This window comes from Nelumbo nucifera, chromosome 1 (genome assembly GCF_055504915.1).
Source record: "Nelumbo nucifera cultivar China Antique chromosome 1, China Antique-T2T, whole genome shotgun sequence".
NCBI lineage: Eukaryota > Viridiplantae > Streptophyta > Magnoliopsida > Proteales > Nelumbonaceae > Nelumbo > Nelumbo nucifera.
In genome coordinates, this window is record NC_142649.1 from 217320469 (window position 1) to 217336155 (window position 15687).

The 15687-nt window shown below is 40.1% G+C and overlaps 1 protein-coding gene across 3 annotated transcripts in view; it reads right to left on the reverse strand.

Annotated features, from left to right (window-relative positions):
* Window positions 1-2277: 2277 nt before the first annotated feature.
* LOC104585792 (Plastid-lipid associated protein PAP / fibrillin family protein) overlaps window positions 2278-15687 on the reverse strand; it is a 57723-nt gene continuing 44313 nt past the window's right edge. For 2 of the 3 annotated variants that reach the window (XM_088896227.1, XM_010242792.2), the window contains 3 exons: window positions 3487-3573; window positions 3144-3199; window positions 2278-2584 (listed from right to left, as the gene is read on the reverse strand). In XM_088896227.1, the coding sequence (XP_088752353.1) occupies window positions 2470-2584; window positions 3144-3199; window positions 3487-3573 (258 nt within the window). In that variant the 3' untranslated portion in view covers window positions 2278-2469. Of the gene's footprint in view, window positions 2585-2765; window positions 2939-3143; window positions 3200-3486; window positions 3574-15687 lie in introns of those variants that run through there. The other variant, XM_088896226.1, reaches the window with a different exon arrangement.

Consider the following 15687-nt stretch of genomic DNA (forward strand, 5'->3'; position numbering starts at 1 on the left):
TGTGGAGTCTACCATTTAAAATAACTAGTTGCAAAAATAAAATAAAATCATTTTCCATTTTTTATGGCATTCTACTACCATAAAAGTTCTACTCTATCTTTTCTTTTTTCTTTTTAATTTTTCAGGTGTAATTATTTTAACGTAACCCTAACAAATATAATAGCTGATAATCAAATAACTACTTTTGACGTGGCATAGTCATTCGAGTTTGGTCAAAGGAAAAGATGTGGTTCTTTAATTTTGTTCTCCTGAGCCAGAACTTAAGATGCCATGTGTTGCATCAAAATAAAAGCAGGTATTTATGTAGAAACAAAAATTATAGGGTTATTATCTAAAACTCCCCTTCACTTTTTTTTTTTTTTGTTTTTTTATCCTGACTTTTCAAAACCTTGAGAGAGGCCCTCATTTTTGTTATCTAAAATTAATGACCACAAACAAAAGTTGTCCAGTTAAGCCGTTAATCATTTGTAATGACCAAGAATATTCCTTCATGTTTTTTTTTTTTTTTTGTTTTTTATCCACCAGAGAGCAAGACAACTACTGCCCCACTTCTCTCTCTCTGCTCCCACTTCTACGGTTTTGTTTTTGGAATCTTCCGTAAACAAAATTCCAATTTTACCCATAAAAATTTGGGCAAGGACCCAACATCAAAAAGACTAGCCGTGGTCCTTGTTTCATGAAATACAACTTCCTATTGGAACTATTCTTAGGTTCCTTCGTATAAGTTATAACTTAATCATTTTATCTTTTCTAGCATTTCTGAAACATTCATTTTCTAGACATGTTTCTTTACTGCCCACTACTTCGCTCTGTACAACATAACAGGCTTTGTAACTGTTTTATAGGATTTTTCTTTTAATCTAAGTGATACTCATCTATCACATAAGAGTCCAAATGCACCCCTCCATTATCCCCAATTTACCCTAATTCTTTGGGTTGACATTCTTCTCAATCTCTCCCTTATTATAAATTATTGAACCAAAATACTATAAATGGTCGCATTGAGTTGTCTATTGGTCTTCAATCCAAAGTGTATGTTGATTTACATTCCTATTATTACTAAATTTACATGTCATATACACTATTTTAATTCTATATATTTTAAAACCTCTTATTTCTAAGATGTTTGTCCTTAAGCTTAACTTTGCATTTTATCCTTTATTAATTTCATCAATTAGAACAAATGTCATCCACAAAACAATATACACACACATCCGACCTGATCTGATTTTTAATTGGATCAAGCGGGGCTAAATCCACATCCGTTTCAATTATTAATCATATGCAAGTTCTAACATCCGAATCTGAGATAATCGAATTGTAAGTCAAATCAGGCATTAAACTTTCAAAGTTGATTGATGATCATATTCCTATCACCAAATCGCGAATCATAGGCAAAGTCCTATCCTTTTATAGATGAAGGCATCCTAAGTAGTGTAGGACTTAAGACAACACTCACAACTCAATAGTGTCAGTGTTGTCCCAAGTCCCACATTGCGTAGGAATTTGAATGGACTTGCCTTTATCCATATAAAACTTTGCTTAGGATAATAATTCTTATATGTGAATTGGTCATAACATTGTAATACACATCAACATGTATAATATAAATTGAAGTTTTATATAAAATAAAATAAACTGTGTCTATAACATATCAAATATATAGGGAAAAACCATGATGCCAGAAAGACATGATACGGAAATGGTTTTGACCAACCCCCGCCCTTTGAGATATCACACTTGATTAGTTACTACTTTTTACATACAAGTTGAGTGGTTACAAGTTTTTCTAGTATCATAGTTAGAATATATAGTTCGTGGGTTTGGCTTGAAGTGTTGGGTCAAGAACAGCCCAAAATTGTGGGCCCAATGCATGTCAACCCAAGCCTGCACAAAAATATAGGCCTGGGCCCAAAAAAATTGCAGGCTAGTCCAAGCCAAGAATGATAGCTTCTAACTCTCCCTCATTTGGTTTGCCCGGGATGTTTAAGGTTCAGGTTGTAATGCATGGGGGTTCAAATAGCTTTGAGTGTAAATTCTAGGTTACTTTTGCTTCAGATTTGGCTGTCTTGTTTGTTTTGGGGAAGTAAAGTAGGAGTGCAAATAATACAAACCAACAAACAGAAGCAAAACTGAATTAGGTGCAAAATTTGTTTCAGGTTCAAATTTGCACTGCAAACAAGACGAGCAAGATCATGGTGCAAATAACATGTCAGGAAACCGATAATGTAACTTGGTCATGAATGGCCCTTGTATGCCAAAAAAATTGGACGGATATAATTATAATAGGGTTTTATAAGCCATCTAAAACCATGGAAGATATAATTAACATGTTTTACATGTCAATCCATACCATGCCAAATTAGAAATTTGATTGGGTCGGCTAGCATTCTCTTTGATTTTTGGATTTCACACAGTTCATTGTTTCAACTTTCAACTACATACTGCCTCAAGAAATTAAGAAGCATATCACATAAGCAGTTGAGCTCTGGTGAACACAAATACGCCTCCCCCTCCAACAGCACGACCCACTAGCATTTCATGATCCAAATATGAAAGATAATATAGTCCCCCAACTGACTGCCTGCAATCAATTGATTTTGACTCTTCATATCTATCTTCTTTTTTTTTTTAGAAATAAATTATTTGTAATTTATTAAGTAGAAAAGATGGTATGCATTATACGATATACAAGAATATAAAAAAGATAATTTGAGGCCCTGTTCCACAAAAGCAAACATTTAAGCAGGCAACAAGCTATTGTTCTAGGAAAAACCCTTCTTGCACCTGCCTTGACTATGCAAGCAGAAGTTGCATTAAGCTACCCAGTGAACCATCCAACTTGAACAAGAGACAAGGAGAAGAGGATGCCACTAATCTCATTCAGAAAATAAGCAATCCATGGGGCCAGTATGCAGCCCTTGCTCCATGAGATAACCTAAGCAAAATTGCCTTAAAAGCCAAAGTTAAGTGGCAAAACTTCTTTGTGATACCATTTAACATCTAACTCATAGGAAAATCAAGTATAATTTTAGATTTAAAAAACCCATCCTGACTTCAAGATCTATCTCATAGGAAAAAAAATGTACAATTCTAAGTACATACATACCCTCTTGCCTGGCAGAAAAGAAAGAAAAATGTACCTTTCTTGGCTTGTCACAGGAACTTGGGCTTTAAAAGCCCGGATGAACTGCAATATCTGAAAACAAGCATCATATGATTGTCAGAGCTATCATCATCAATGTTTCTGGAGAGTTCACTTTATTAAACATTCTTTCTACAAATCAGTTATTTTAGTATATTATTCTATGATAAATATCACTGAAAATTATTCATCTCTGGGCCAGTCAACAAAAAAGAAATCATATTGCCCAGCAGTTGAGAACTGCCAAGGTGGATTGGCCCAGATAGTCACACTAATTCACTAAATATGTAGTAATATGGCAACAAACTCAAAAATCAAGAAGGATTTCTAGAATGCCCTACCTGCAGACTTAAGAATGTCCGTGGCAGTATTGCTGGAGCTATCAGACCTTGCAGCCCTTCACTGATATTAATATTTTGAACAGCTACCTACCAAATAATATGTGGATACCTCAGTAGGCAATTGGAATGAGAAGTCAAAGGAAAGAAGTAGAAGATACACATACAACATATATGGTAAATTCAGGCAATTATGTATGTATAGCTCAGCAGCCCCTCTCTGCTCTCCTATACCCCTCTAATTTTTTTTGTTTTTTTTTGAATTTTTAAAAGATAAAAGTAACCAAAAGACATTAGCAACTCAATTGTCATTAATTGCAAGAGGACTTAAGGAATTTAATTGGTATTAATTGAAATGTCTACAATGATATATTTGTTATATTATAAATCTTATTTAATGCAAAAAAATTAAATGCAAATATTAGTATAAGAATAGATATGTTTAACGACATTAATGTTAGGTTGAAGGTTTTGTATGTATTGATGGTTCGGCTGTTAAGAGTTCTTATTAGCCTGTATTTGAGTTTAAGTTGTTATGTACTGGGCCTGTGTTAATGGGCCTAAGTCTGTTTAGTGTTTTAAGTTGTTTGGGTGTCCCATCTCTAATCATGGGCATCCCAGTCATTTCATGTAACATTGTACTGTACTTTAATATAAATAACAGTACTGTCGACTGGGTGAGTACAGTTCGACATTCTCAGCATCTCTTGGTCTTCTCCTCTCTTCTACTGCTTCAGCTACAGTACTTCAGCCTTCATGGTATCAGAGCATTAAGCACCTTCCTGGTTACAGCCGACGCCATCTCTTCTCTCTTGCTGTCTTTCTTTTCCTTTTTTTTTTTTCCTTTCTGGGTTGCTGCTGTGAAACCCTAGGGTTGTAGGAGAACAAAACAAGGTTCGAACCTAGAGTTTCCCTTGGTTGTAGGGCGCAAGGGAAGTAAGACCCAGATGCAGATGTCCTACTAGACTGTTTCTAGTAGATAGTAGCTATTCAGCTACTAAGAGAGGTCTGTATAAGACAGACCTAGTTGAGGACTGATTTCAGCAGTCCTAACAGTAGCCGTAAGGGGGAGAACACTCTTTACAGTTGCAGTACTCAAAACTCAAGTGAAGTCTGCATAGCACAGTGGTGGAGAGCCCTTAGTTTCAGGTCGGTTACCAGCCCAGAACACCTCATTTGCTGCTGTAACTGAACTGCTTCAGAGCTGTGACAGTCTCGGCAAGTCTGAAACAGTGTTGCGAGCTGTCAGAACCTTCTTCAACTCTGCAACTAGTCTCTCTTTCAGCACTGTGATCACTTCAGCTAGTCTTAAACAGTGCCATCTACACAGAGGCTGTAGCCAAGATGTCTTCAGTATCCGGAGAGGTTTCTTCTAGGGACAACAGACCTGCTGCAAGGTCTTCAAATCTGGAAAACCCTAATCTGCACAGCTTGCAGATTACAAGTGTGCTGCTGGATGAGTACAACTTCAAGGAGTGGTCCGTGTCTGCAATGCTTTTTATTACTTCCCGTGATCTCACAGGCTACTTAGATGGGAACAAGAAGGAACCTGAGGTTGGCAGTGCTGAGTATGCTGTGTGGCGCAAGGAGAATGCCACAGTTATGTCCTGGTTGCTTGCCTCTATGACTCCTCGGATTGCCAGGACTGTTCATCACTTTCCTACAGCAGCCAAGATTTGGGAAAAAGTATCTAAGACCTATGGACAGAAAAAAAACAATGCTAGAATCTACAGATTGAATCAAGACATTGCGGCCTTAAGGCAAGGGGATATGACAGTTGCAACATACTTTGCAACCCTGGAAGGCCTTTGGGAAGAGCTTGACCATCACCTGATATTGGATTGGGAAAATGCCAGGGACAAGGAGAGACATGATAAGCAGATTGAAGAGAGCAGAGCCTTTAAGTTCTTGGCTGGCCTGGACCCAGTGTATGAGGGTATAAGGTCACAAATTCTAGGGAGAGATGAATTGCCCGAGTTGCACCATGTGTATTATCTGGTGAGGAATGAAGAAGTCAGGAGAAAGGAGATGCAAGTTGACTCTCAGACTCAACCAACTGAACAATTTGGAGAACATTCAACCCTAGTCTCCACTAAGGGAAACAGACATCTAGACAAGAAGCACCTTAAGTGCACTCATTGTGGTGGTGAGAGACATGTAAAAGAAAAGTGTTGGGTCTTGTATCCTCACCTGAACCAGTTGCATTGAGAAAGGACAAGAAACAACAGAAAGGTCATGTGGCAAGTGGGAATCTTGTCACCAACAACAATGGTGACAACTCACAGAATATACCAACAGTGTCTTCTTCTCCTATGGGGCAAGTTGTTGATTCCTCTGGAGCTGGTGCTTTGGGCTTCACTGCTAGTGAGGTAGAGGTCCTTAGCCAGGCATTAGCCCGTCTAAGGAATAATTCTTTTGCTTCCAGCTCTCTTGCCAGATCAGGTACAGTCTCTGCCTTTACTGCAACTAGCACTATTGACTCTACTTCTTGGGTTATTGATTCCGGTGCAACTGACCACATGACACATATGTCCTCCTTATTCTCTTCATATAATTTGTTGTCTGGTCAGGATAAGATGAGAGTTGCTGACGGGTCTTTCTCCACCATCTCTGGAAAGGGGGTGGTTGACCTAAGCAAGGACCTCTCTCTTAAATCAGTTCTACATGTTCCCAGTCTTACCTCAAATCTTTTGTCTGTTTCAAAATTGACCAAAAATTTGAACTGTAGTATAACCTTTTTTTTCCTACTCATTGTGTCTTTCAGGACAGATTGACGAGGAGAACGATTGGGAGTGGTCATGAGTATGGAGGCCTCTACTATTTTGATGCAGACATCGGTTCAGCCTTACAAGCATCTGCTATCAGTAGTCCGGAGAGTGTGGAGTCAATAGCTAGGTTGCATCTGTGGCATGCTAGGCTAGGTCATTTGTCTTTCTCTTCATTAGAAATGTTGTTTCCTGAATTGTTTAAGGGTGTTTCAAGTCAGACTTTAATTTGTGAAGTATGTCAAATGTCAAAACAATGTAGAACTATTTATCCAGTTTCCAGTAATGAAATTCGAGCTCCTTTTGACTTGGTTCATTCTGATGTTTGGGGCCCTTCACCCATTGTTTCCATTGATGGCTTCCGTTACTTTATCAGTTTTATTGACCACTATTCTCGATGCACATGGATCTATCTATTAAAAGGACAGGATGAAGTACCATGGATAACTATGGCTTTTTGCAAGATGATTGAAACACAATTTGATAAGAAGATTAAGCAATTCCGGTCAAATAATGCTGCTGAATATTTTGAAAAATCTTTGAACTTATTCATGGAAGATGCTGGCATGTTACATCAATCATCCTGTGCTCATACCCCTCAGCAGAATGGGGTTGCTGAGCGCAAGAATAGACATCTACTGGAGACAGCTCGAGCCTTACTATTCCAGCACAAAGTTCCCAAGCAATGCTGGTCTCAAGCTGTACTTATTGCATCATATCTGATAAATCGGATGCCATCTAAGGTATTGGGTATGAAAACCCCTTTCTCTGTCTTGTGTCCCACTCTTCTAGACTTTCCTCTCCCTCCACGGGTCTTTGGCTGTATATGTTTCATACATGTGAAGGATCCAAAGAAGACTAAGCTGGATCGTAAGGCTACGAAGGGAATATTTTTGGGGTACTCTCCTACACAGAAGGGGTACAAGTGTTATGATCCTGTCTCCAAGAGAAAGTATGTCACAAGAGATGTGGTCTTTTTTGAGTCTCAACCCTATTTTCAGTCTTCTCAGAATCCTCTTCAGGGAGGGACTAGTGGGATGGAAGAGGATTCTCATTCTCCCTCCTTTTTTGTTCCTCTATCTGCCTCGGGCCTTCCATCCTCTTCTGCTACTCCTAGTTGTGGCATTCCGGGTCAACCTAGTGAGGCTCCCACTGTGCTGGTTACTTCTCCTGATGCTGCAGATGTCCCTGAAGGCTCCAGTAGGCAACATAAAGAGATACTCACATACAACAGAAGAAAAAAGGGCCCTCAACCTCATGACAACAACCAGTTGGACTCAAATCAATCTGTCTCTGCAATCCGAGGTAATTCTGACTTACATACTTCTGATTTGGATCTTCCTATTGCTCTCCGTAAGCTTATCCATTCTTGTACCACTCTGCACCCCATTGCTGATTTTGTTTCTTACTCACATTTATCTCCTACCTATCACTCCTTTGTGTCTGTTCTTTCCTTTGTACGTGTTCCTTCTAGGTACTTAGAGGCAGTGTCTGATCCAAGGTGGAAAGAAGCTATGAATGAAGAGATGAAAGTCCTAATGAAAGCAAGAACTTGGGAATTAGTGGATCTGCCAGAGAGGAAGGGCACTGTTGGGTGCAAGTGGGTGTTTACTGTAAAGCGCAGGGAAGACGGGTCCATTGAAAGGTACAAGGGCAGACTTGTGGCAAAGGGGTTTACTCAAAAAGAGGGAATTGACTACAAAGAAACATTTGCCCCAGTAGCAAAACTCAACACAATTCGGGTTCTATTGTCACTAGCAACAAATTTTTCATGGGAACTTCATTAGCTGGATGTGAAGAATGCCTTCCTAAATGGTGATCTTCATGAAGAGGTATTTATGGAACCTCCACCGGGCTATGACTTTGGGAGAAAGGTGTGTAAACTGAGGAAAGCATTATATGGTTTGAAGCAGTCTCCTCGTGCATGGTTTGAGAGGCTTTGTGGGGCTATGAAGAAAGTGGGGTACACTCAGAGCGGTGCAGATCATACCTTGTTCATAAGAAGACAGGATAGCAAACTTACAACACTCATTGTTTATGTGGATGATATGGTGATTACTGGGAATGACTTGGAAGAGATAAAAAGACTGAAGGAGTTTTTAGCTTCGGAATTTGAGATCAAAGACTTGGGCCATTTGAAATATTTTCTTGGGATTGAAGTTGCTAAGTCAAGAGAAGGAATCTACATATGTCAGCGGAAGTATGTTCTTGATCTCCTAGAGGAAACATGCATGATGGGGTGTAGGCCAGTAGATACTCCAATAGAACAGAATCATGGCCTACAAGAATTAGTAGGGGAGGACTACTGTGATAGAGAGAGATACCAAAAACTGGTAGGGAAGCTGATATACTTATCTCTTACTCGGCCAGATATTGCTTATGCTGTACATGTTGTCAGTCAATTCATGCACTCTCCAAAGGTCCCTCATATGAAAGCAATTGAAAGGATTCTTAGGTACTTGAAGACTTGCCCAGGAAAGGGAATTCTATTAAGGAAAAACAATAGAATTGAAATTGAAGCTTATACTAATGCAGATTGGGCTGGTTCTGTTGGAGACAGAAAATCAAATTCAGGGTATTGTACATTTGTGGGAGGGAACCTGGTCACATGGCACAGTAAGAAGCAGAATGTAGTTGCTAGATCAAGTGCGGAAGCAGAATATCGAGCTATGGCTCACGGGGTTGCTGAACTCCTATGGCTCAGGACCCTTCTTAATGAGCTTGGCATTAAAGCTGAGGGTCCTCTCAGACTGTATTGTGACAACAAGGCTGCCATCAACATTGTAAATAACCCCGTGCAACATGACAAGACAAAACATATTGAGATTGATCGACATTTTGTTAGAGAGAGAATAGTCTCGGGAGAACTCTGCATTCCTTATACTCCATCTGAGATGCAACTTGCAGATGTATTGACTAAAGGGTTGGCTACAGCAAAGTCCATGGACCTTCTTGGCAAGCTAAACATGTTTGACATCCATGCTTAGCTTGAGGGGGAGTGTTAGGTTGAAGGTTTAGAATGTATTGATGGTTCGGCTGTTAAGAGTTCTTATTAGCCTGTATTTGAGTTTAAGTTGTTATGTATTGGGCCTGTGTTAATGGGCCTAAGTCTGTTTAGTGTTTTAAGTTGTCTGGGTGTCCCATCTCTAATCAGGGGCATCCCAGTCATTTCATGTAACATTGTATTGTACTTTAATATAAATAACAGTACTGTCGACTGGGTGAGTACAGTTCAACATTCTCAGCATCTCTTGGTTTTCTCCTCTCTTCTACTGCTTCAGCTACAACACTTCAGCCTTCAATTAAAAATAAATAAAACAATTAATTTGGTTGGCTCATTCCTAGCCAAAATATTCTGTATTTTTGATATTTTTTTCCATACCTCATTTTATATCAATCTGATACTCTATTGTTTTATTCACGGATATATCAATAAATAAGTATAAACTATTTAAGTAGTCCATATTTTTAAAGATTAATATTATCTAAATTAAAACAAATAATTCAAAGAAATGATTAACATATCATTAATTTATGTCATAGTTGTCAAGGCAACGCCTAGGTGACTATGCGGTTTTCAACATCGCACGCCTAGACACCATGCAAAATTTGTATAAGGCACATGCCTAGGCGACTAAGCAGGTGCTTAACTCCAAGGCGCATACCTAGACTAGATGCAAGACACATTAATACATCCCTTAATACATTGATCCTTTAATATTTTTATATTGTTTTTTACTTTTCTTTTGCTGCAAATGGTTTTTTTTGGTTAGTTTTTGTTACTACAATAGAACCTATCACACATTATCACTCTTTTTATTAGAAGAAGAGTGCTGTCTTTTTAGGGTTTTATTTTCATGGCAGAACTGAATAGAAGAGGGAGAGCTGTCCAGTCAGGTTTGTTTCACACACAGTCCAACTCCAACTGTTGCTGCAATGCTGCATAACCAACTAGAAGTCTAAACAACTTCGAATATGCCAGGTAGTGAAATGAATCTGTTGACAGATGTTGTTGTACACATATGTTTAGTACCACAAGGGTACTTTTGTAATTTCATCATTTTTATGTTGTACGACCATCCTAGTAGAAATAATAACATACTGCACACGCCTACAGGATTCTTTTGGGCTCTCAGTCCTCTCGCCTCTCCTCTCTTTCTCTTCTCTTGTTCAACATGGTATCATAGCAAGTCGTCCAGGCCTGAAGGGTGATGTCGAGCAAATATGATTTGTTCATCTTCCAAAGTCGAGCAGTCAGTCTCTTCATCTCCCAGCTGTATCCATCTGCTGTTCGACCTTAAGCGAGTAGAAGCCTGCCTGACTTTTCATCTTCCAGCGCAGAAAAAAAGTTATGGTTTATAGAGAGGCTATCATCTGATGTTCAAGAAGGTATTATCTACTGTTCATCTGCTGTTTGGGTGCCCTGGTATTCGACTGAAGCTTTTTTTTTGTTGGACTGTTGATGCCCTAGTATTTGACTGAAGTGTTCCTTTTTGTGTTACTGCTGTTTGGCTACCCTGTTGATGGACTGAAGTAGCTCTTTCTTTTACTTTGCTCTCATTGACTGTTCGGCTGCCCTGAAGTTGGCACTGTACCAGGTCTGCCGATTAGGTCTGTGGTGAACTTCACCTTGCTCCTTCCATTCTGTTGTGGGGTCGTATGATCTCTGTAAATCCATAGGTCATACAGACCTGTTTATGTGCTGCAACAACAGTGTTTGTCTTTTCGGATCCCTGTAAAACCGTAGGTCATACAGACTTGTTTGTGTGCTGCAATAGCAGTCTTTTTAGTGGACTGAAGGTCAGGAAGTGCTTAGTGCCTTCTGTAACAACTCTGCGAGGCAGTGCTCCTTCTTTGGGTGCTATTTTTTAAACCTGAAATCATGAGTGGTGAAGATTCAGCCACATCTGGAGTTTCTTCAATGCTGAATGGAAAGAGTGGGGGTGGTGACCTATCCTTTCCTATGGCTGTTGTCCCTCTTGATGGTTTAAATTACCTAGAGTGGTCAAGAGGGATCAAGTTATACATCACTGCAAGGGGGAAGATAGGCAATATTAATGGGAGAATTAAAGAACCACACTCTGGGAGTGCTGAATATGATAGATGGAATCAGGAGAATAGTATGGTTACGTCTTGGCTCTTAGTCTCCATGCAACCTCAAATAAGGAAGAATTTCATGTGGGCTGAAACTGCACATGAGGTCTGGGAACAAGCAAAATCTACATATTCAGAACTGCGACACTATGCCAAGATCTATCAGCTGCAGGCAGAATCGTCTACTTGTAGACAGGGGGAGAGGTGTTTATCAGTATATTACTCTGACTTGACTTCCGTCTGGAAGGAGTTGGACCATTACTAGATTGTGGATTGGAAGTGTGATGAGGATGCAAAACTGTACAAGAAACTTGTCTCCCAGCAAAGAGTGTTTGCCTTCTTACATGGTCTGAATCCTATGTATGAATCTATCAGAGTCCAGATTCTCAGTTCTAAGGATCTTCCATCAGTTCAGGAAGTTTATGCTCTTGTACAATCTGAAGAGAGTAGAAAGAATTTGATGAACAACCCTGGTGGGGATGCATTTGTGTTGGCAGCAAAAGGGGGTGTCTCTACTAGTGTGGGATCTTCTTCCAGGAAAGGAGATCTCCAGAAAAAAACAGAAGATAAGGACAAATTGTGGTGCACTCATTGCCAGAAACCCCGACACTCCAGAGATGCTTGTTGGGATCTTCATGGGAAACCAAAATGGGCTCAAGATCTGAATAAGAAGCAAGGTTCAGATGTGAATAAAAGGTCTGAACAGCAAGGTACAAAGAAATACAACATGGCCAACATGGCTACTCGGGAGAATCAACCCTCCATCCCTACTGTGACTTAGACACATCTCTCTGGATCTGACCCAAGGGAGGATATTATGAATTCCTTCCGTGACCATTTAGAGCTCTATGGTAGAGCAATTCGTCAGATGGATGCTCCTCCCTCAACCTCATTTGCATCAACGTCAGGTAACTCTGCCACAACTTTCCATGTTGCTTCTCACACCCTTGACTCTCCATGGATCATTGATTTTGGAGTGTCAAAACACATGACTGGTACGTCCTCTTACTTTCAAACCTATCACCTTCTTTCTGGAAGAGACAAGGTGAGACTAGCTGGTCAAGGAACCATCTCTCTTCCCCTTAGCCTTATCCTCTCTGATGTCCTACATGTTCCAAAATTTCCCATTAATTTGTTCTCTATTAGTAATATTACTAATTCCTTAAACTGCTCAGTGACCTTTTTCCCTTCTTACTGCGTGATCCAGGATCTGGCCTCGAGGAGGACGATTGGTAGAGGATGTATGGTTGATGGACTTTACATGCTGGAGAATAAGGCTGGTCTTCAAGTCACAGAGTCTAAGAGTCAGTCCTGTAAGAGTCAAGTTTATTTATGGCATTGTCGTCTTGGTCATTTATCTTTTGAGTCTTTGAAAGTGGTGTTTCCAGAGTTGTTTAAGTCAATGTCCGTTTCAGATTTCTCTTGTCAAACTTGTCAGATGAGTAAGCAGTGTAGAACTCATTTTCTTTCAAAAAATAATAAATCTGAATTTTCTTTTCACATTGTTCATTCTGATGTATGGGGCCCTGTTACTTTACCATCTGAGAGTGGTCACAAGTATTTTATTACCCTAAATGATGATTATTCTAGATATACTTGGGTATATCCTATGCGAACCAGGGAGGAAGTACCAAAAATTATCCAAGATTTTTAGCAGATGGTCTTCACTCAATTTCAGACTGAAATCCAAATTTTTCAGTCAGACAATGCGAAAGAGTTTTTTCATAGTGATCTCACGGGGTTCTTTTTTTCGCGTGGTTCACTTCACCGTAGCTCTTGTGCCCGAACACCACAACAAAATGATGTGGCTGAACGGAAGAACCAACATCTCCTTGAAGTGGCTCGGGGTTTACTACACCATATGAATGTCCCCAAACGTTTTTGGCTTGAGGTTGTTCTTTGTTCTACCTACCTCATTAACCGTATGCCCTCTCGTTGGTTAGAGTACAAATTCCCACATCAGCTTCTCTTTCCTAAGGCCCCCCTTCTTCCCATTCCTCCTCGTGTATTTGGTTGTCGGTGCTTTGTCCAAAATCTGTCTCCCACCCGTGGGAAATTGGATTCTCGTGCTATTCCTTGCATATTCCTTGGTTAGTCCTTCACTCAAAAGGGATACCGTTGTTTTGATCATGTTTCTCGAAAATTCTATGTCTCCATGGATGTTTCTTTCTTTGAGGATGAGCCATTCTTTCCTGTTTCTCCTCAGGGGGAGTGTAGGCATGAGGAGAAACTGGTTCAGCTCCCTTCTCTTCCTAATCCTCCGCCTTTTCGTGTCTTCTTTCGTCGTCGCAAAGGCCAACCAAATTCAAGAGCTATGGAGAATCTAGAAGTTGTACCTCCAGTGCCATCAAACTCCTCGGGGGAGGATCATACCCACTCAGGTAACTTGGCTCCCAATGATGTCCCTGATTCTATTGAAATTGATACCTCTGCTGCTAATGACCTTGACCTTCCTATTGCTCACAGGAAATGTGTTAGATTGTGCACCACTAAACATCCCATTTCCAACTTTGTTTCCTATGAGAACATTTCACCCTCATTTCGTGCTTTCCTTACCTCTATTGATAGTGTCCCTATCCCCAAGAATGTGGCAGAAGCTCTTTCAGTACCTGAATGGACAAATGCCATGAAAGAAGAAATTAATGCCCTTCATAAAAATGGCACATGGAAACTTGTAGATCTTCCTAAGGGAAATGATCCAGTTAGAGGTAAATGGGTGTTCACTGTCAAGCATAAGGCTGATGGAACGGTGGAGAGGTATAAAGCTTGCTTAGTGGCAAAGGGGTTTACTCAAGTGTAAGGAGTTGATTATGCAGAAACTTTTGCCCTTGTTGCCAAGATGAACTCCATTAGAGTTCTATTTGCTGCTAATCTGGATTGAGATCTACATCAGCTTGACATCAAGAATGCATTCTTGAATGGTGATCTTGAAGAGGAAGTTTACATGATTCAACCCCCTGGTTTCTTGGCTCAAGGCAATGAACAGAAAGTGTGCAAGTTGAAGAAGTTTTTATACGGGCTGAAACAATCACAAAGAGCTTGGTTCAGCAGATTCCATTTTGTGGTTCAGCAAAAAGGATACAAGCAATGTCAATCAGATCACACACTGTTTGTGAAAAGAGGAGAAGGTAAAATGGCTGTTTTAATAGTATACGTGGATGACAATTTTTACGGGTGACTGGAAGGATGAAATCCAGAGGTTGAAGGGTTTCCTTGCCACTCAGTTTGAAGTGAAGGATCTAGGACCTCCCAGATACTTCCTTGGAATTGAAGTTGCCCGATCAAAAAGGGGTATCTTCATTTCCCAAGGGAAATATGTCCTAGATTTACTTCAAGACACTGGAAAGATGGGAGTGAAGCCAGTTGACTCTCCCATTGACCCCAACCATAAATTAGGTGATAGCCAAGGTGAACCGCTCAAGGATGTGAAACAGTTTCAGAGGCTTGTAGGGAGATTGTTATATCTTTCTATGACTCGCCCAGACATTGCTTATGCTGTTGGTGTCCTCAGTCAGTTCATGCATGCACCTAGGTCCATTCATCTTGAAGCGGTAGAAAGAATCCTCCGATATCTAAAAAAGTTTCCTGGTGCTGGCTTGTTATTTCAAAGGCACGGGCATTTGAAGGTTGAAGTTTATACAAATGCAGATTGGGCTGGATCTCAAAGTGACAGAAAGTCTACTAGTGGCTACTGCACCTTTATAGGAGGGAGCCTTATTACATGGAGGAGTAAAAAGCAAAATGGTGGCTAGATCCAGTGCTGAAGATGAATATCGTGCAATGGCTCACGGAGTAGCTGAAAGTATGTGGATAAAGAATCTATTGAGTGAGTTGGGTTTCCCAGTGGACAAGCCTATGACTCTATTCTGTGATAACAAAGCAGCTATAAACATTGTGCTAACCTAGTGCTACATGATAGAACAAAACACATCGAAGTTGACAAGCATTTTATCAGAGAGAAAGTCATCACAGGCGAAGTATGTACTCCCTATGTCAGCTCTGAGAACCAACTTGCAAACATCTTTACAAAAGGGCTACACCATTCCAGACATCATGATCTTTGTGACAAGTTGGGCATGATTGATATCTATGCCCCAACTTGAGGGGGAGTGTTGACAGATGTTGTACACATATGTTTAGTACCGCAAAGGTACTTTTGTAATTTCTTCATTTTTATGTTGTACGACCATCCTAGTATAAATAATAACATACTGCACACACCTGCAGGATTCTTTTGGGCTCTCAGTCCTCTCGCCTCTCCTCTCTTTCTCTTCTCTTGTTCAACAGAATCATCTTCTTCTTCTCAGTTTTCAGTCCGCCAATTTTCCTCCTACCCTCTTCGTTT